Source organism: Leptomonas pyrrhocoris, assembly GCF_001293395.1.
Source record: "Leptomonas pyrrhocoris isolate H10 chromosome Unknown, whole genome shotgun sequence".
Lineage (NCBI taxonomy): Eukaryota > Euglenozoa > Kinetoplastea > Trypanosomatida > Trypanosomatidae > Leptomonas > Leptomonas pyrrhocoris.
Window position 1 is genome coordinate 997,424 of NW_015438360.1, and position 19,976 is coordinate 1,017,399.

General features: G+C 56.2%; 6 protein-coding genes across 14 annotated transcripts; all 6 read left to right on the top strand.

Moving 5' to 3' along the window:
- Positions 1 to 4: 4 nt before the first annotated feature.
- Positions 5 to 4,064, top strand: ABB37_02828 (putative importin alpha; the record flags this gene model as incomplete). 4 transcript variants are annotated; one of them, XM_015799959.1, is made up of 1 exon in its annotated part: positions 5 to 4,064. In XM_015799959.1, exon 1 carries the CDS (start codon positions 2,445 to 2,447, stop codon positions 4,062 to 4,064), a length of 1,620 nt encoding a protein of 539 aa, XP_015661561.1. In that variant the 5' UTR covers positions 5 to 2,444. The 4 variants fall into 4 exon arrangements, with proteins under 4 accessions (XP_015661561.1, XP_015661562.1, XP_015661563.1 ...); XM_015799960.1 differs by having other exon boundaries at positions 1,862 to 4,064; XM_015799961.1 differs by having other exon boundaries at positions 1,976 to 4,064.
- Positions 4,065 to 4,924: 860 nt separating this feature from the next.
- Positions 4,925 to 5,514, top strand: ABB37_02829 (putative mitochondrial hypothetical protein; the record flags this gene model as incomplete). 2 transcript variants are annotated; one of them, XM_015799963.1, is made up of 1 exon in its annotated part: positions 4,925 to 5,514. In XM_015799963.1, exon 1 carries the CDS (start codon positions 5,230 to 5,232, stop codon positions 5,512 to 5,514), a length of 285 nt encoding a protein of 94 aa, XP_015661565.1. In that variant the 5' UTR covers positions 4,925 to 5,229. The 2 variants fall into 2 exon arrangements, with proteins under 2 accessions (XP_015661565.1, XP_015661566.1); XM_015799964.1 differs by having other exon boundaries at positions 5,120 to 5,514.
- Positions 5,515 to 5,925: 411 nt separating this feature from the next.
- On the top strand, positions 5,926 to 6,566 carry ABB37_02830 (hypothetical protein; the record flags this gene model as incomplete). 3 transcript variants are annotated; one of them, XM_015799965.1, is made up of 1 exon in its annotated part: positions 5,926 to 6,566. In XM_015799965.1, exon 1 carries the CDS (start codon positions 6,033 to 6,035, stop codon positions 6,564 to 6,566), a length of 534 nt encoding a protein of 177 aa, XP_015661567.1. In that variant the 5' UTR covers positions 5,926 to 6,032. The 3 variants fall into 3 exon arrangements, with proteins under 3 accessions (XP_015661567.1, XP_015661568.1, XP_015661569.1); XM_015799966.1 differs by having other exon boundaries at positions 5,929 to 6,566; XM_015799967.1 differs by having other exon boundaries at positions 5,935 to 6,566.
- Positions 6,567 to 7,035: 469 nt separating this feature from the next.
- On the top strand, positions 7,036 to 9,796 carry ABB37_02831 (hypothetical protein; the record flags this gene model as incomplete). Of its 3 annotated transcripts, none has more annotated exons than XM_015799968.1 (1): positions 7,036 to 9,796. In XM_015799968.1, exon 1 carries the CDS (start codon positions 7,157 to 7,159, stop codon positions 9,794 to 9,796), a length of 2,640 nt encoding a protein of 879 aa, XP_015661570.1. In that variant the 5' UTR covers positions 7,036 to 7,156. The 3 variants fall into 3 exon arrangements, with proteins under 3 accessions (XP_015661570.1, XP_015661571.1, XP_015661572.1); XM_015799969.1 differs by having other exon boundaries at positions 7,054 to 9,796; XM_015799970.1 differs by having other exon boundaries at positions 7,057 to 9,796.
- A 759-nt stretch (positions 9,797 to 10,555) lies between these two features.
- On the top strand, positions 10,556 to 16,291 carry ABB37_02832 (hypothetical protein; the record flags this gene model as incomplete). The annotated part of the gene is made up of 1 exon (XM_015799971.1): positions 10,556 to 16,291. The coding sequence occupies one exon, from the start codon at positions 10,556 to 10,558 to the stop codon at positions 16,289 to 16,291; it is 5,736 nt and encodes a 1,911-aa protein (XP_015661573.1).
- Positions 16,292 to 16,650: 359 nt separating this feature from the next.
- On the top strand, positions 16,651 to 19,020 carry ABB37_02833 (hypothetical protein; the record flags this gene model as incomplete). Its single annotated transcript, XM_015799972.1, has 1 exon — positions 16,651 to 19,020. The coding sequence occupies exon 1, from the start codon at positions 16,882 to 16,884 to the stop codon at positions 19,018 to 19,020; it is 2,139 nt and encodes a 712-aa protein (XP_015661574.1). The 5' UTR covers positions 16,651 to 16,881.
- Between the last annotated feature and the right edge of the window lie 956 nt (positions 19,021 to 19,976).

Consider the following 19,976-nt stretch of genomic DNA (forward strand, 5'->3'; position numbering starts at 1 on the left):
ACTCAGACCCCTAATCTCTGTATGTGACAGTCTGGCAACGGTAAGCACCGGCGTTAGGGCCGCATTTTCCTTCTTTGCTGGTAGCGCATATTCCGTCTCTCGTGTTCAGAGCTTCGATTTCTCTTTGAAATGTTTCACTCCACGGATTTTGCTTTACACCGTGATGCTGCGTGAAAAGCCTGTGACGCTTTTCCCACTCTTCTCGACCTTTTTTTTTGCTTTTAAGATGCGCATCTGCATTAGCGATGAGAGCGTATCTCTTCGATGCACCAGTGCCACGTCGCCCATCGAGTTACAACTCCTCTATGAATTTCACACCCTCTCCCTCTTTCTAGCTGCCCGTTACAACACCTCGCCATGAATGGGCCTGAAGTCCAGCTCTTCTCCTTTCTCAATCCTTTACTACGCATAGTTAGCACACCTCAAATGGTGGCAGATGAATGGCACGCTGTGCCCGCTGCGGGGTGAGAGATGTTTTTGCTGGGTCCCCGTTTGTCCTTCCAATACGACCTGCCGTGCATCTTTGCAGCTCTGGTTCTTGGTTTTTTGTCTCCTTCCTTTTCTTAATAATATTCAAGTGCAGTTAATCGTGGCACCTCACTCTCCCCCCTTACGCACGCGATGCGCAGGGTCCATAGAGGTTGTTGTCATCAAGACTGCACGAGATGGCTCATTCTTTGAATGAGGTGGTTGCCTTGAAGGTTTTTGTTTCCCTCGATTCGAAGTTGCATCAGTACAGCGACACCGTTTCGCAACCAATGACGGTGCCTGCTGGCGATGACAACGAGATTGTCTTCCGATGCGAAGATCACCTTTTCCAACTGAGGCCCTGAATTCAGAAGAGATGCTTCTGCGCATCTGTCTTCGTGCGAAAGAAACCCAGTGCACGAATCAGCTTTCACCAACCAACTTCTTACCTCTGATTCATTGTAGGTACTTGGAGTCAAAGTGAAGAGCGAGAGAGAGAGAGCGGGCTCAATTGCGAATCACTCCCTTCAAGCTTGAAGGAAGGGCGTGAAGAGGATAAGATGGAGAAGAATGGCGCCTTCGATTCGCTTTGCATTTGTGACGGCAAATGAACACCGCCGTGGAGAGTGTGAATTGTGCAGCACCGGAGTTGCTCATGCTGCATCAGTACAGCGACGCCATCTCACAACAAATGGTGGCGCCTGCTGGCGATGTCAGCTAGATGAGCAAACGATTGCAAGAGTCTCGAGAGGCGACTGTCTTGTGGTGATGCTCTTGACGGCGTCGATGCGGGTGTGGTTTTTGTTTTCCCCTCTCAAGTCTACATGGCTGCGCTTTGTGATGAGTACGTTGAAAACATTTTTTCCAAGTGTACCTTGATCGCTTCCCATGAAATTCATTCTTTTCCATCTATGAACCCTTTAACTCTGAAGGCGATGGCAGAGGTGGAGGAAGAAGGGGCAGCAAAGCAAGCGCCCTGCCCACTCCCGTGTTCGCACTTCCTTTCTATTTGTCTTTGCCTAAGCGCTATTCGATGCGTGCGTGCTTTTCTTGCTCGCGAAGCGGCTCGTGAATACCCGTCGAAGATCAAGGAGGGGGAGTTGGATACGTTAGCGCCTGCACCCCTGCGGCGCGACAGTAAACCGGCGTCCGCCACACAAACACACAACAGCAATAAAAGAAAAAGCAAGATATACTACATATAACAATCGAGCGTCTCCTGGATGACTTGCGAATAATAATAATAAGAGATTCTCATTCGTGCACTGTTAACCCATTTGGTGTGGCCCTACGCGTAGTGCTGCGTGGACGGTGGTTGTTTTGGTGGATGTGCTAGCCAAGAGCACAGCTCCCACTTGTATATGTGTGTCAACCATCTCTCTCTCTCTCTTTCAGTTCCGCCTAAAAAAGAAAATATGCCTTACAACAATTTCTTCTTGCGCCATTTCCGTTGACCTGAACACCGTCATCGGCGTTTTCTTCTTCTTTTGCCGCTTTCACCGGACCAAGTTTCTTTTCTCATACATTTTTTTTTGCACTTCAGCGTCCGGATCTTTTTGTTTTGCCGTCTCCCTGCGCCGACTTCTTTCCCCCTTTCCGTGTTTTGAACCTCCCGCACTCGCAAGCCGACGCGCGCCGCCTCCGCCCGACGGCAACGCACCGCTGCGAACACAGCAAACGCAGAGAAAAGGAGTTTGAACGGAAGTAGCGGGAAATCGCACTTAGCTGTAGAACGACATCCAACGAGAGATTAAGAAAGAAGAGTAAAAGGACAAAAAAACAACAACAACCGTACGTACGTTTTTGTTTTTGCGCGCGTTCTTGTATTTCAGCATTAAGCCTCGAAGTTCTCGCTCGCCGTAACACTAAAAGCCGGATTCCTCTTTGTGCCTGTGTCAAGGGGAAAAAGAAAAAAAGAAAAAGCAAACAAGCGAGCAAATACACATTTCTAGACGAACAGACCGGACGATTCGAAGATGTTCAACAATCAGGAAAAGAAGGGCGCCAAGCAGGCGGTCAACGTGAAGGCTGGTACGGAGCGACGTCAACGCCAGCTCATGTCGGTGCGCCACCAGAAGCACGGCGAGGTCATGAAGCACCTCCGCGCTGAGGAGGACGACGCGTCGTCACAGACGGCGGTGCAGGTGGCGAACCCGGAGGATGTCTGGTCGTACGACGCCCGCTCAACCCCGGCCTCCGTGCCGGTCCCGCTGCTGCCCACGCTGGTGAACATGTGCATGAACGGCCCGACCGATCGCGAGGTTTTCCAGGGCACGCTGCTGATCCGCAAGATTCTCTCCGTCGAGCGGGACCCACCGTACGACGCGGTCACCTCCAGCGGAGTGGTGCCCCGCCTCGTCTCCTTGCTGGAGCGCAACGACTACCCGGAGCTGCAGTTCGAGTCCGCCTGGGCGCTCACCAACATCGCCGCTGGCACCTCGGAGAACACGATGATGCTCGTGAACTGTGGCGCGATTCCGCGCTTCGTTGCCTTGCTGGCGTCGCCCAACGCCGACTGCCGTGACCAGAGTGCGTGGGCCATCGGCAACCTGTCGGGCGAGGGCGCCGGCTGCCGCGATGAGGCGCTCAACCACGGCGCGATGGTGGCCTTGCTGAACGTGCTCAGCGTGCGGGACCAGCCGATTCACGTGCTGCGCAACGCGACGTGGGCGGTGTCGAACTTGTGCCGCTGCAAGCCCCTCCCACCGCTCGAGAAGGTACAGATCGCCCTGCCCACGTTGGTCGACCTGCTGAACAACGAAGACGATCAGCTCATCGTCGATGCGGCGTGGGGCATCTCTTACATCAGCGACGGGCCGGCGGAGCGTGTGCAGGCGGTGCTAGAGGCGGGTGCGATTCCGCGCGTAGTGGAACTGCTCTCAGTGCCCAGCACCAACGTGAAGCTCCCTGCGATTCGCATCATCGGCAACGTGGCGGCCGGCACGGATGAGCAGACGCAGGTGATCATCAACAGCGGTGCCCTGCCCGCCATGGGGGAGCTGCTGCGCCACCCAAAGCGGGCGCTGCGCAAGGAGACGTGCTGGACGATTTCCAACATCGCCGCTGGCCAGGCCTACCAGATTGAGGCGCTGGTGAACGCGAACGTGTGCCTGCCGATTCTCGAGTGCCTCAGCGCGCCGGAGTTGGACGTCAAGAAGGAGGCGGTGTGGACGGTGGCGAACATCACGTTTTGCGGCTCGGTGGGGCAGGTGAAGTACTTGGTGAACATCGGCGTCATTCCGCCGCTGTGCGAGGCGCTGCGCACGTACGACCCGAAGATCGTCACGGTGGCGCTAGAGGCCATGCAGTGCTTCCTCCAGGTCGGTGAGGACGAGAAGAACGCCGGCACAATGGAGGAGAACATCGTAGCGAAGCAGGTGACGGAGTGCGGCGGCATCGACACGATCGAGGAGCTGCAGTCGCACGCGGACAAGAACGTGTACAACCTCGCCCTGCAAATTTTGGAGGTGTTCTTCACGACGGAGGACGAGACGGGCGGCTTTAATGAAGGCGTGGGCGCCGGCGTCATGGACTTTGCTCAGGGGAACAACAACGAGAACGGCACGCAGCAAGGCAACGGCCAGTTCAACTTTTAGAGTAGTAGACAACAGACTCTTTTTTATTTCTCTTTGATCAGATTCTCTTTCGAAGATGCTATCAATTTATGCGTGTGTGTGTGTGCTTGTCTTGTACGTTTGGTTGTGTAGGGGCGGTCGCAGTCCGTGGTTTTCATGTGTAGCGTAACTGCACGAAGGCACAGACAGCGTCTAGAGGAAACGGAATACAGGGGAGCTACAGCTGCAACTCGGACCGCTTTCTATTTCTTGTGGGCGGCTTTTCTTTTCTCGCTCTCTCTCCCTGTGTGCGTGTGTGGTGCCGCTGCCATACGATTCTCCTTCTTGTTTGTTTTTCCTTTTTTTCCTTCTGCGAAGTTGTGTGTCCTGGTACTGTAAACCGTTAAACAACGTGCACCACGCGAAGTACAAGAATGATGATGATCTCGATGTTATATTTTGTTGTTCCCTCTTTTCATTACGATTTCGATCTACTTCCAGTGTGTCCTTCCACCGTTATTCTCTAAACTCAGGTCGCAACTCCCCTGTAACAGCGTTTCGAGTGTAACTAAATAAAAAACCCCACATAGAAAGAACGAAGAAAAAAAGAACTCGAAGCACTGCAGCTCTCAAAGCACGTTTGAACTGCCTCAACGAACTCGATGCCTCATTTATCTTTCCTACCACAATAAACTGCACCGGAACGGAGGCCCTTTCTGGGAAGGCAGGAAGAATAGAAGACGCTGTCGTGCTTCCATGAAATAAGCAGTTTTGCTTCGCATGTTGCTCCTCCGCGCGAGTGAGTGGCTGGCTGACGTATCATTCTGGGCTCTCTGATCTCGCACAATCTTTATTTTTGTTGTTGTTTTGAGTGACGAGGAGAAACCTTTTTGATGTACAGCAGAATGTGCAAATACCCTTCGTCGCCGTTCGCTGCAGCTTTCTTTAACTGCATGCCGTGTTGGCGATGGATGACGTGTAGCGATGGTGCGCAGGATTTGATGTTTTTGTGCTAGGTGCAGCGCTCGGCGAATCTTTCCAATTTTGAAACCTCATCTACGTTCCTCTTTCTCCTGCTTATTTTTTTTTCATTTATAAGTACTCACTGAAGCACGGAATCTTCCCCAAAGGAAACAACAATCAGCCCGCAAATACATCCCATTTTACGGTGGATCGTACCCTCTTCTTCTCCCCCCTTTCATTTACAATGACGCACTCTCTCCTTCACTTTGTGCGAAGGCTCCGCACTTTCAGCGTGACGGCTAGCTGCCGCAGCCACCCCTTTGTGTGGTACGGCGGCGTATATGCCGTGTTTATTAGCTGGGCGAACTACGCGCAGTACAAGCGCCTCGCTCCCATGTTCCCCAATTACGAGCGCTACCTGAAAGAGGAAGGCGGGCGAATGCTGGATGCAAAGCGGCAGGAGCTGGCGGAGGTGGGCCGCTATAACAGCATGGTTGGCAGCATGCGGCGCGATATTGCCGGGAAGTGAGTGTTGCATGCAAGCAGAAGTTGGAGAAGAGACTTCCTTCCCAATCTCCTTTTCACAGTAATTGCCTTTTATTTGACCGGATGAGTTCTTTTTTTTTTGGAGTTGCCCGACGGCGGAGGCGTGCGTGCCTGAGAAGCGTCGTAGCGTCTCGCGTTTGAAGCTGAAGTAAAAGCAATAACTCGTAAAGCCCGAGACTTGTTGTTGCGTACGTCAAGCCCACATTGCTTTTGTCATTACGGGTTCGATACTGCATTAGGAGCTTTCGGTTTCTTTTGTAGCGCATCCTTCTTGATGAAGCTGTCAAGGCAGCTTGAAACGAATCTTTTCAAAACATGCTTTGGACGATGTCTTGCTTTGTCACTTTCTCTCTTTCTGGTTTACCTTTCTATTCCCTCTTTGCGTACGGACCCGAGTAGAGAAAGGCCTGTTTTATTGTCACCGCAGACTAGCGGAACGAAATTGACCGGCAGTCGCTCCTCTTTCCCCCTTCCACTCCTCACCATTCATATTTGTTGAGCATGACGTCTGTGTCGCTTCGCGAACATGTCGTGCTTTTCGACACGCATCTGCTGCAGCTCACCGTGGCCAACCTCCTCGGCGGTTTTTTCCCTGTTCACACGCTCGTTGTCTCGCTTGCCTCCACCACCGTCTGCGGGGCTCTCGCCTTTGGCACCCGCGCCTCCGCCTCGCCGTCGCCGTTGCTCTTCTCGAGCTTTTCTTCCTTCGCCGCGATCTGCATCACTGCGTTGATGGTTGCTACGCTACTGTATCGACTCACGGGTGGCCGCTTTGTGTGCACGGCGCGCTCCACCGGAGATGTGGTGGACTGGCTCGTCGATGCCACCTCCCGCCCTCTTGCGGAGGACACCGCAACGATGCTGCTTGCACCGGACAGGCGTCGCGCGCGCGGCTGCTTTTTCATTGGTCTGTGTCTGCTGGCGGAGGTAGGGAAGGTCGTGTCTTTCTGGTCCATCTGCACGCTGCTGTCTTTGGTGTGGTTTGGCTGGAGCGTGCGACACCTTTGGATTCAGCGTCGTGAGAAAGAAAACTGAGCTGGTGTTGAGAAGCTGACGACTTCCCACCTGGAGGCGTTGTACACCCACAACCACACACACACACACACCAACTTGGTGACCCGCTTACAACTGTGTAACGCGGCTGTTTGGTCGCCGTACACGGTGTGGTATCGTGATGTTGTATGTTTGGAAAGGTTTCTTTCGCAGTGTCCTGCTCAAAGTACAAGGAAAAACCCCGAAAGTAAGAATAATCTAAAAGCGCCTCAAGCGCGTTGTAGGCAGAAACGAAAGAAAGTTCTTTCAAGTCAGTTTTCCAAGTGCGGCGAATACAGAACGCTGCTACGCATAAGGAGTTGCACGGAAACGTGTTGTGCGCACGTCTCCGCTAATGATTCACACTACTTCTACTCTGTTCTCCCTTTACACTCGACGTCTCTCTCTTTCTCTCTGCTGTTTTCGTTTCCATTATTTTACACGTTCACCTACTCGAAACGCCACATCTATCGGCAAACGCGAAACATGAAGCAGAAACACGAAGTGGCTGCTTTTGTTTAGCGCCTGAGAGTTGGCTGTTTCTTCACAAAAGTCGTTTTTGGAACTAACTCAACCCATCTCACTCATCGACCATGGAGGAGTACAGATCGATAAACAGGGAGCAGTTTGGCCGTGGCGGTCGCTTCTTCAAACCCTCCTCCCCTGACGGCTTCAGCCGTGCCCACGACAGCTCCTACACCGCCCGCTACGACAACGCCTCTGGCGTCTCCCTCGACGCCGATGTCGTGGTGGATCGCCAGCGTGACCGCAAGGAGCGCCGACGGCGGGAGCGGCAGCAGCAAAAGCAGTCCCGGATTCAAATGCACGAGCAACTCGCCGAGGAGCGCCGGCATGCGCGTCAGCAGGCGCAGGAGCGGAGGGCGACGGCGCAGGCGGCGGCGCAGCGCAAGCGGCAGCGCGCCGAGCGTTCCGCGGCGAAGTCCGAGCGGGCGGCCAAGAAGAAGACGCAGAAACTCGAAATGCCGGCGGAGGCGGGCAAAGCCAAAACGACGCGAGGGGCCAAGGTGGCGCGTATCGACGGTGCAAATGCCCCGGCTGACTTCAAGTCGAAGGGCTTGAGCAAGAAAGGCGAATTGGAGAACGGTAAAATGAGCGTGGCGGCGGTAAAAGCTGCATCGGCTTCTCCACGCCCGCTGTCGTCGTCCTCTTCCCTCCTCGTCACCGCGCCGGCCCCGCCGTCCGATTCCACCGCGGTGCCTCTGCAGGTCACAGAGAAGGTGCGGCGGCTGGTGAACAAGCTGACGATGACCAACGTGGCAGACCTCACACATGACTTGAGCGCCTTCATGTCCACCGCAGGCGTGTCTCGCGCAGCCGTCGTGAAAAGCCTCTCACAGCAAATTGAGCGGCTCTGCCGGCTGGAAACGGGCCCGATGAACACAACGGGAACGCTGCCTTTTGCCGGCCTTCTGCGTGGCATGCAGCTTCTCCATGGCAATCAAGTCGGCGCGGAGCTTGTGGAAAGAGTAAGCTTCTCCCTGCAGAGCCAGCTCGCGGCGGGCGAGGAGGCCGCGGCGTGCAACATGCTCATGGTTCTCGCCCAGCTCTACCTCTTATACGGCGTTGACTTGGTGTTCGTGATGTCCCTCCTGCGCATGCTGCTTCGACAGGGCACACGCGTCTTCCTGGAAGAAAGGGCCGGCGCGGCGGCCGCGTCGCAGGCGGTGTGCGCAGCGGCGTGCGGGTTGGCGCTCATGCGCGCGTGCGGTGAGAAGCTGTTGAAGGAGAGCCCTTCCGAGTTGGAAGCTGCGTTGCGGGAGGCACGTGCGGCGTCGGCGCAGATGCGCAGCCTCACCGGTACTGCGCGCTTCTCGGCGCTGGTGGAGGTGATGGGCGACATCGCGGCCGGCCGGACCCGCACGTCACGCCGCACCGCCACCGAGGACGCCGCCCCGATCGAAGCGATGTTGGAGGACTTGTGCGCCTTGCTGCCCGGGCAGGCGAAGGCGTCCGCCACGCAGCGGCGCACGATGAAGCGGCTGGTGCTCTCGACGAACATTTTGACCGGTCTCACGTGGGGTCAGGTGACGGCGCCGGAGAAGCCGCCGCGGTGGTACGTACCGGGCGTGATGGAATCCGCAGCGGCTGAAGACGATAATGGCGGCGCAAAGCGGTCCCAGCGCGCTCGCAAAGCTGAAAGTGAGCATGATGTCTACCACAACAATGGTGCGGACCTTGATGATGATGCGGATATGGATGGTGATGAAGCCAGCTCCGATGGGCGCTCCGCCGCCTCTGTCAGCTCTTCTGAGAGCGACGGGAGCGAGGAGGAGTTGGACGAGTACGAGCTGAAACGTGAGCGCATTGCACGCATGCGGACCGAGGAAAAGGCGATCAGCGGGCAGCGCCTCAACACGGAGCACAAGCGGGAGATTTTCAAGTGCATCGCCAACGCCACCGACGATTTGGAGTGCTTCACGATGCTGATGTACCGCGACCCGGGCTACACGCGCTTACACGATGTCTGCTCTGTCTTGCTGCAGTGTGTATATCAAGAAAAGAAGTACAATCCTTACTACGCGCAGGTGCTGATGCGGTTCTGCAGCGCGAAGCCGGCATGCGTGAAGACGCTGCAGTTTGCTATTTGGGACCGCTTCAAGGCAATCCGAATTGAGGACACGGACATCGTCGGCTACCTGAACTTCTCGTGCTGCCTGGCTGACTTCATGCAAGACGGGGTGTTCCACCTGGGCATCCTGCGTGGGCTGGATTTAGAGAACACAAACAAAACCATCGGCCTCTTCACGCGTGTGCTTCTCCTGCGGCTCATCTTTCAATTGCCAGCGGGGAGGCTTACGCAGCTCTTCTTTGGCGGTGACGGCCGCAGCGCGCACGATCTGCAGGTGGACACGAGCGCGCTGCGCCGGCTACTGGAGAAGTTTATGGCTCTCTATTTTGTAGACGAGAACGCGTCAAGGCGGTGGCTGCCTCACTTTTATGATGTGGTGGCTGTCGGCACCGCCTTTGACACAACAGAGACCAGACAACACAGCAGCTCGGCGAATACGGCGGATGCAGCGGCTCGGCTGCTATCGCGGAACGCTGACCGTCCCACGTCCACGTTGTCGGCGAACGCGGCCACGCCGTCGTCTTCGCGGGCTGCGGCGGCAGCGATGGAGGCCAACGGTGCGGTGTCGCCTGAGGCGTTGCTGGAGCAGTTTATGAAGCGAGTGCAGGTGGCCTACAAGGCACTGAGGCAAGGCATTTCGTAGGCCAGGTCCGTCGCACCGCCCGATGCGGTGCAGGTCGACCAAGCTGAGTGCGGTGCATTCACTTTTGAATTTGGTGCCGTTCCGCGGACTCCGGAGTACAGAACGACGGCTGAGCGTGTCTCTCGTTGGTTTTCTTTTTTACGTACTTAATCGGTTCCCACCGGTGGATTGGGGACGTAATACGAGTAATGAATATTTTAGCTGTCATCGTAAGCTGACAAGTGTGGTGGTGATTAACAGAAGGAGGAAGGAACAGCAAAATAATCGGGCACCTGCACGAAACGGCGTATATATGTAGAATGTAAGCCAAAAGGAAAGAAGGAAACGAAACACTTTGAGAAGCCGTCTCATCAACGAAACGCCCTCGCCCTTTTTTTTTGCCTTTTCCTTTTTCTTTTAGAGATACGCAGCTAGTACATCGTGCTGCTGCTGGACAAATTGGGAAATGCGGAAGAGAAAAGGGTTGTGGACTAGATGGACTAGCGTACGCCAAGGAATCCTCAAACGACCACCGATCGAAACGTCTTTTTTTTCTTCTTTCCTCAACACGGAACTCTTCTCTGTCACAACTGCAACCATTACGCGAACCCAAGCTGCTGCAGTCTCAGCACCACATGCGCGTTAGTGGTGCGAACCACACTTCCAAGAAAAAAAGAAAGAAGAAAGAAACAGTACACATCAGCACATTCTCCCGTTCTTCTTCCCCTCCTCTTGTTGTTCTCTTCTTTTTAGAGCACAAAGGTGAATGTGGTGCCATCGATGCGTGCCGAGTGCGCCGTTCGGTTTCGCTTCTCTCCTCTCACCGCGGCGTGGGCGACGGATGCATCGCTCCGTCTAAACGCCGAGTTGCTGGGTTATCGCCATGGGGAGGCAGGCGGCTCCCCAGAAGCGGAGTGCGCGGCGGCGCAGCTACAGGTGCTGCTCTACGTTTCTCGCTTCCACCAACTCCACGAAGTTTCCCTCGAGGAGGCTGTGGAGGAGGTTGCGGAAGGGCCCCATCTCGCGCCTTCGCCACCAGCGTGTGCGACAGCGGAGAGCGAGGCAGAGTGCACTTCCTCACCCATAAACTCTTTACACCGAAGCGGGGTAGTTGACCAGCGGCGCGTGCTCACAGTGCTGCACGACTTTTCGTGGCGTCCTTCGCCGCATCCCATCAAGCACACACGTCTGCGTAATACTCACCCCCTAGCGTCTTCGCATCCGTCCTCAAGCGACGCCATGGAGCAAACGGCGGGCAAGTTGGACTCTTTTCCAGGAGCACGCGGACCAGCAGAGACCCCGCAGGCGCTTTTCTCTACCCTTCTTTCCACGATTCCTTCTTCTGTGGGTGCCGGCAGCAACGAGGAAGAAGGTGAGGAGGGGGAGCGAGAAGCGGCGGGCGACAGGGATCAGCTGGTGCTGCAATTTGACTCCCTGTCTGCTTCTTCCACTGACGTGCAGGAGGTGGCTGCACCGAGTGAGGGGGGAGAGGAGGAGATGGTCAAGGGAGAGGAAGAGACGAAGCAGAAAGCTCTTATCGACGCTCAACCGAAGCATCTTCCTGGTCAAGAAGCAGCGCCGTCCCCACCCCGTCCTTCGTCGGTTCCAACCGCCGAAGTTACCCCCGCTGCAGTGGCCGCTCCTCCTCAACGTCGTCTGCTGCTTCTGCGGCCTGGGAGTGCCAAGGAGGAAGCGGTGCCGACGCCTGCGACTGAAGTTTCGTGTGCAGACACTGCGTCGTCGTCACAGTCGCCGTCGGTGCCGATCGCCAGCACGATGCAACGACGACGAGTGCTGAACATTAACGCCGCTGCGAAGCCTCCGCAGGCGGCGCAAGCGTCAGTTCCGCCAACCGAAGCACCACCACTACCACCTTCCACCACTGACTCTCTTTTTGTGGAGGCTCCGGCTCCGGTTCTTCTTGGGGCAGCGGCGTCACCCCTAACAGATGAAGCTGCGAAAAACGAGGAGACGAGAACCGCAGCTTCGCCACGGGAGGAAGAGGAATCGTGGACTCCTTACATTTTCTCCTTCACCTACGACCCTTCCTCTCACAGTGTCGCGAACGCTGCTGCACTGGTTGATAGCGACGGTGATGTCCAAGTGCATGGTCCACAGCTGCGTCGCCGTCTCATTGCGGTGCACTTAAGCTTCAACGATGCCGCAGCGGTGCACAAGACCACATCGTGTGTTCGCGGGTCCTCAAAGATGCGTGTCAGCAAACGTGACGAGCAGCGAGATGCAGCGCAGACGCATTCACATGCGTTGCGGTCACGTGCCAGCGTGGCGACGTGTGGGTGGTTCACAGGGACCCCTGCGTGTTCCTCAACCGCCTCACAGCTTCTCAGCTGTCGCGACAGCGGCTACGCGTTCATTACCGGCGACGCTTCGCTTCACACGTGCTGGATTTGCCCTCTGGTCGCATCGATATTTGAACCCGCAGGCAATGGTTTGGATGCGGACAAAGAAGACGGCAGTGAATGCAAATGTGCCGAAGGGTCACCGCTGCTAGCGGGGCCGCTTTTAGATGTGTGGGTGTCCGCCGTGTCCGCTGATGTGAGTGCACAGAGGGTGGGCTGCAGCACATCGTCGCCGTCTGCGCAGGCACTACACACGTCAGTTAAGAAAGAGCTGTTCGACGATGAGAACCGTTCGGCGGCCTTCTCTCTTTCCGGGGATTCTTGCCCTGCTTGGTCTGCCCTGCCTTGCCTTCATTTTACCCCCTCGTGGCTCTCGCAGCTTTCATGCATCTTTGCACCTCCGCGGGTGTCGCACGATGCTGACGGAGCGACGCTTGCGGTAACGTCTTTTCACGAAAGGGAAAGCGGAGTCTCGCCGCGGCGTGCGACCTGCGTGCAGTGGCCCTCGACAATCGCTGCGGGTTTGACGTGGACGGCCTCCCAAACAACGGCCGACTGCATCGTTCTCCGCCCTTCATTTCCTCCTGCACCTTCGTCTGCCCTTGAGGCTTCTGACTTCGAGGTGAGAGGAGATGCGCTGTGTGTGTGCTTGCGAAGTGACGTGTATTTGATGGATGCAATATACGCTTACTTTCAGAAAGTAAAAGGCCGGTGGTGGAAAGCGATGAAAGCCGCGACGATTTCTCTTGCTGAAGCTCCGCTCGCACGCTCCGCTTGTGACGAGGCGAAGCCCCCGCAGATTGTGCTGACGCGCATCGCACCCGCCAGCCTTTCGCTGCGCGGTGGCGCTGCGGGAAGCGTGAATGGAGTTCTGCTGGCGGAGGAGACGGCGTGCGCTGCCGATTTTGCCGGGCGGACAGGAAAAAGGCGAATGGGGAACCGGACGCAGCGCAGCTACTCCACTGCGGCCCTGCGCGCTCGTGTGGCCGTCACCGCCGCCATTCTACAGTACTTTCTGTGGCAAGCGGTGGAGACATCCAATGCGGATAGCAATGCGCGTACGGCGAACGAGATGGACCGAAAAGGCGCAGCTGAAGCTATCCACACGAGAGAGTCTTTTCCTCCGACATCGCAGAGTGCGGCGGACTTGAGAGAAGAAGCGATCCGCATTGCGTGTGTTGCGCGAGCGCTCGCGTTGCAGTGGGTGTGCAGCGACGCTGCTGTAACGCACACCAGCGCAAACGTCACGCAGCAATTTGTAGCCGAGGAGATGTTCATCCTGACCTCCGCATCTGCTGTGGGGCGGCTGCTTCAACCTAGCGGCTTCGGTGCCGCAGAAAACCAGCGCGAGTCTTCGGCAGCCGCTTTACAGATCCTGAGATCTTTCCAGCAGCGCTATACCACAGCGGCGTTCACGGCCCTGTCCTGGTTGTCACGTAGCACAAAAGACTTGCAGTGGTTGCAACGTCGCGGCGTGGCCACGGCGGGCTTTCTTGCAGATCAGCAAAGGCTATGCCGCTGGGCATTGCAGCCGTACGCATCGTCTCAAAAGAAGAAGGCATTATCGTTCGCGTCGCAGGAGGAATCTGAAAACCTTCCGTGGTGCAACGACTTCGCTGTTCCGCGATTCATGAAGCGGCTCTCGCGGACGTGTATTGACGCACCTGCGTCCGCTTCCGGTGACGGCGGCGAGTCCGGGAAGGAGTCGTCGACTCCACTCGTGGGCACTATTGGCGTGCGCATTCAACATACTCCTGTGCTCAATGCCTTGCACATCCAGCTTGACTGGAAAGTGACGTCGCCCTGCTCGGCCACCGGCCTCGCTGCCATTACCGGTACCGACGCGGCTACAGCCGTGGAGCTGCCCTTCGTTCTTCTCGTGTTTGTTCTGCAAGAGAAGAAGGCCATCACGGCCGGGGACTCTCCGAATGCGTTGGATGGTGAAGAACACCGCGACGATACATCCAACGGTGGCGGCAGCAATGAAACTATGGTACGTCTTTATCAAGCCACCCCGTTCTCTTGGTACCTGCCGGTGCAAAACTGCACGACTGCCGGCTCCACCGCCCACGTGGCCCTTTCGGTGATGCACGCACTGGATTTGGTCGCACGCCGTCCTGATGCATTCGAAGGCTTCAACGTGCAGACCGTGACGGGACTGGGCACCGCGATGCAGGAGGAGATGAAGAAGCCAAGTCGAGAGGGGAGGAGGGGTGGAGCGGTGAAACGACGACGAGCAGCGAAGAGGAGAAACCCTACCGAGCCCTCAACTTTGAAAGGCGCGTTGAGAGGCAGCGAGGACGTCACAACTGGAACGGGAAAGGGAAGGCCAAAGCGTGGACAAGCAACAGGTGCCACAGCACGCAAGCGTCGACGTACGCGGCGCAGCGCAGACAGCAACGAAGACGATACCGATAGTAACGACAGTGACTCAGACCGCTTCGAAGACGTCGATGAGTTCACCGGCGAAGACTCTGCGGAGGAGGTGGAGGACAGCAAGAGCGATGACGACGAAGCTTTCGCCGTAGACGTGGGCTACGAAGACGGCGGGGAAGATGAAGACGGTACGCTGTTCTTAAATCTCGGGAGCGGAGCTGGCCGCAAAGCTGGCAAGTCTGCCACATCAGCAGGTCGGCGCGGGGCAACTGGCCACGTCGGTGCGGGGCCGCAATCTGTCCTCGACACGGCACGTGTCATTCCGTTGATCGTGTTAAGGAAGGATTGCACCGCGCCGTTCCTGGAGGTTGAGGTGCGCTACGCGGAACTGCTCGCCGCGGGGTTGCTTGCCGCTGGGTACGGAAGCGACGCAACGACTCGAGACCGAGAGAACAGCGATGACTTCGCCAACAGCACAGGCGCCACGGCTGCCCTTTGCAACCTATTAAGCCATCTCACTGGCTTCGCTACTGTGCACGCCGCTAACTCAGATTTAATTGTGCAACTTCGGGCACGACAAGAATGCGCGTCTCTTCTTTCTGTGCCACCCACGACGACTTCCTATGCGGAGGTGAGTGCGCTGACAGAGCCGAGTGTGCTCTGTGCGTACACAGAGCTGTTTCGTGGCGCGCTGAAAGCGTTGACCGGCACTGGAGTGACATTCACCGCCCTCGTGGATATGGTGGCAGTGGATAGGGTTCTATCGAACGTCTTGAGCGCGACAAACACCATGCAATCGGTGCAAGGGGCATTAAACGAGTACGCGCGTCAAGACGCCGCGTGTCGAGCCTGCCTCTTGTCGCATGAGTGGGAGTCGGGGTCGGATGTCGTTTTAGAAACGAGCGGCATCCCCAGTGCCACCGCAGCCACCACGACCACGCGTAAACGGAATAGTACGAAAGCGAAGCAGCAGCAGCAACTGCAGCAAAAGGTAGCGGAGCAGCGTAGTGAGAACGAGGTGCAGGATACCTGGACACCTGACGTGGATGCCGAATGCACGTTCTTGTCCACGTTTTACAACTGCGTCCTCCCTCCCTCTTTCCGCTCACGACGGACGGCAGTACGCCGGCTCCTGTCGAACAGAGAGGACGCGGCTACTGACCTCGACAAGTGGACGTGCAACGACAAATTTCCCAGCTGCTTGTCGTACGATGCGCTAAAGGAGAGGATGGACGTACTGCAGAGGTGCGTTTTGCAGTCGGAGTCGAGCTTCAACGAGCACGCCCAAGTCAGCTCACCGGCAGCGATGCCCCATCCGACTTCCACTGCGGCTCCCTCAGCGCTGCGATTACAGCTGAGGACTCTGTCCGTGTCACAATCAGCGGCAGCTCCCTTGCCGGCGCAGCCTTTACCCAGCCCACCCGCGCATCTTTCCTCTCCAGTTGTTGCCTCCTCGATTGTGGGGCCAACTCCTCCGAACAGAGGCCTTCTTCCGCTGTCCAGGCTGTGTGACTTGTGCGGCACACACCTCGGCTGCTCGGCAGCTTCCTTTTCGGGTACCGAAAAGTGCGGAGGCGTCAGCGAAAATGCGAACGGACACCGACTCGGCAGCCGTGTTTCTTCACATGAAGCAATCTACAACATGTTGAGTGCCAGCGCAGATGCGCTCCTGACAGGCTCACCTGCACGCCACTTCTCTTCCGCTAAAACAGCTGCAGCATCCCTGGGGCTCTCTGTTGCGCAGTTGGCGTCGAGCGAGTTGCAAGGATGGCCCTCGTGAAGTTCACAGAAGAGAAACGGTATCAGCGGAGGTAGAAAACGGGAGTAAGTGTTTCGTTGATCCGTTGACGTCACGATTAACTAATAGAAAGCGGAATAAAAACAGTGGTGACTTGTGTTTAGCTGCGTCTTCAACAAGTTATAGGTTACGTTGCGTTGTAGCGGAGTGGATGGAGCGTGCTGCCTTTCGAACTCCTGCTCGCGTCCCTTTGCCTCCGATTCAGCTGATCGTGTAACTGCTCGAAGACGACTCCGCTTCTGGTTTTTTTTTTTTCATAGACACCGTTGCGGCTCCCGACTCTCTGAAGGATTTCTTTCACCCTCTTCCCCTTTCTCTTCTCATTCTTGCTGCAACAATAAAGAAAGGAAAAAAAAAAGAATGGGCATTGCTGGTTGTAACATATTTGCCTTCGTGTTGTACGTGCCCAGGAGCCATCCATAACGTTCATTCTTTTCTCTTTTTTTTATTTGTCTGTGTTTCTTCTCTTTCACCTTGTGCTGCAAGAACAGCAGCTAGGACATACGTACAACAAGAGTAATTAAAAAAACAGTGCCCCATACATCATTGCAGTCAGCGTTCTAAAGAGAGACATGTGGAACGCGTCGTTTTCTAGCAACTCTGCGGTGAGTGCACCGCACTTCCACGAGGAGTCGGCGCTTAGCACGCCTGATTCGGATGTGCCGTCACTCACGCACTCGCGGGCGCCAGTGGGGCCAGCGCCCCCTGCTGCCCCGCCAGTTTCCCCCTCTCCACGACGAGGCCCGCCCGGTGGGAGCCTTAGCCACGCCCTGGACCACCCCGGCGTTGCAGCGGCGTCGGCAAATGCACCGGCGGTGTGCCGCCGCTTATCGGACCGCGGCACAGAAAGAGTGGAGAACAGAACGAGCAGCGACCCACAGAGCAAACCCGCGAGCGGGAAACGCGTGATGGCGAACGGCCCGCACGCGCGTGCGCACCACCAAGATGTGCATGCCGTTCTAGCACCCGAGCCGTCATGGCAGCCCATGCCGCGCGTCACACCAGTGGCAGCAGCCAGTGACACGAATCACGAGAGCGATGCCTCTGCAGAAGGACCGTCAGCAGGGGTTGCGCTCAACCCTCTCCGCCGTGAATGCACGAGCGACGACGTCACGAGCCCAAGCGGGTCCAAGAGCAGCGGAGACGGCAGCAGCAACAGCGAGAGCGGCACGCGAATGACGAAAGAATCCGTCGTCGACGACGCCGTGTTGGACAGTAGCGGTGCCGGCGGCGCCTTCTCCCTCACGAGCATTGTTGCGCCGCGGACTGCGGAGGAGTACTACGAGCAAGTGGCCAAGATCGATCATGTGCGCTGCGGATTAGGCCAAGAGCTCGAAGGAGACGCGAAGGATGTCTACGGACCCACCTGGCCCTTTTCAAAGCGTATGCTCGCCACAATGGTGGTCGGCCACAGAGAGTGTCTGGCACCGAACTGCGACCACAAGGCACCGCTTCAAGCCGTGACGGGGCCGCAAATCTGGTCTCTCCTGTTTATCTACGGCGTGCTCTTCCTGTACCCCGTCTTCACCACCGTCGCCTACGCGGGAAAGAAAGGCTGGGGCGGCATCATCCCGCTGTGGGTGCTCTCGTGTGTCACGGCCTTCTTCGTGACGCTGTGCTCCTTCACCAACCCCGGTATTGTCCCACGGCGTCGCCTGAAGAACGTGACGGACCGCGGCGATATCCTCATTGTGCGTGTGCCCGCACCGAACGCGCAGGCCGTGCTCAACAAACTGCAGGAGCTGCCCGAACTCGCGTCCTCAAGCAAGAGCAAAGACAAGTACAAAGCCGCCGCGACGAGGTTCACGACGGAGGCGATTCATCAGGCGTTGGTCGACGGCGACATCCCGCCCAGCGTCTTCAACCACAAGCGCACCGCCGTCTACTCGATGGAGCGCTACTTCGAGACGGACACGGGCCACATTGTGCCCTACAACCCCGTGCTGAGCGAGTCGGACCTGGCGGTGCCGACGCTGGAGTTTCCCATTCTCTTCTGCCGCACCTGCCGCATCGCCCGCGGTCCCCGCACGCACCACTGCCGGGTGTGCAACAACTGTGTGGATGGCATGGACCACCACTGCCGATGGACGAACTGCTGTATCGGCCGCAACAACTACCCCTACTTCTTCATGACCCTGCTGTCCCTGCACGTCATGGGTGGCTACAGCGTCTTGTACAATTTAATTCAAGCGATGGAGCTGATCAACCATCACAAGTCATGGACGCTGTGGCAGGTTCTTCGGCACGTGTACGGCATGCCCATCATCGTCTACGCCTGCTTCTTCTTCATCGGCCTCTTCTTCTTCCCTCTCTTTCTCGGGCACATCTACATGACCATGATGGGGCTAACAACGAATGAGCTGCTCAAGAAGAAGTGGACGGAGTCAACGTACTTTTGTGGGGTGAATCCGTGGTCGCACAAGCATTGGTGGCTGAACGTTTATTCGAGGCTACTGAAAAAGTGGCCGGCGACTCCGGACGACCCGTTAAAGTGGATGGACTCGCGGTACTACTACGGCGTTGCTGTGGCGGCTGCCGTGGAGGATCAGAAGGTAGACTGGCTTATCGCCCTCCCTCCGGAGGAGCGAACGAAGGTGGAGGAGCGGGCGGCGGCCCAGCGCGACGACGACGCAAAGGCACGTCCTGCGCAGGAAAGGGCGATTATTGAGGAGGCGATGCGGAGGCGTGAACTTCACGTCGCAGGTGAGTGATGGAAAAGCCACCGTTGCACAGAACGGCATTGGGGAAAAGAAAGTTTTGGTGTTTGTTGGGGCTTCGATCTTCAGCAGTGCTGTCATCGGTTTTTTTTTTGGTGTTCTTTTTTTTTTCCTTTGATCAATAATATAGCCGCTTCCTTCATCCCCTGAAATTTGAAGTCGAATTTAGCTGCTATGTATTAATGACTTAGGCCCTTTTCCTCTTCCGATAGTTGGCCGGCTACGTCTTTTTTCATTACTCATCATCTTCACGACGTTTCTTGTCTACGTATGTGTTGTGACATAGGGTTGTCGCTAATGACTATCGTGGTAACTGCACGCTGGTTTCTCTTTTCCTTTCAGTCTTATTATTGTGTTTTTCTTTCTTGTAGGTTTTATGTATCTTTTTCTCTCCCCCCCCCCTCAATCCGCCAAAGGAAGCGAAAGCAACGGCGAAGGAAACGGTGCTGCCTGACGAGCACTTCTTTTTCCTTTCTTCTGGACGATTCAGCTTTTTCCAATGTCTTTTTGCTTCCAGTGGTATGTGCGTATTCGCGCCTTACGTCACCGTGTGCATAACAAATCCCCAAAACTTTTTTCTCTTTTCCCTTCTTGTTTCGTTGAATCCGCTTTCAACTGACTTTGCTCTGTGTACACCCGTGTATCTCTTCTTTCTCTCATTCATCACCTAAAAAAAAAAAGGTTTGGAAGCATCCATCACGATAATAAGAAGTGCACCGCAGCTCCGTCCAGTGCTTGCGGGAACACAGCATGAGATGAAGACGGAAAGTGACACCAACGAAGAAAAGCGCATGCAAATACAACACATCGACATGAACTGACGCGAGCGTCTCTTTTCTTCTTCTTCCTGCACCCCCTTCAAATAAATTCTCTGCTTCTTCCAGTAAGTGCACCAAAGAACTATTCCTGATTGAAGGGCAGCGAGGGCAGCAGTTCTTTGATCATTTACC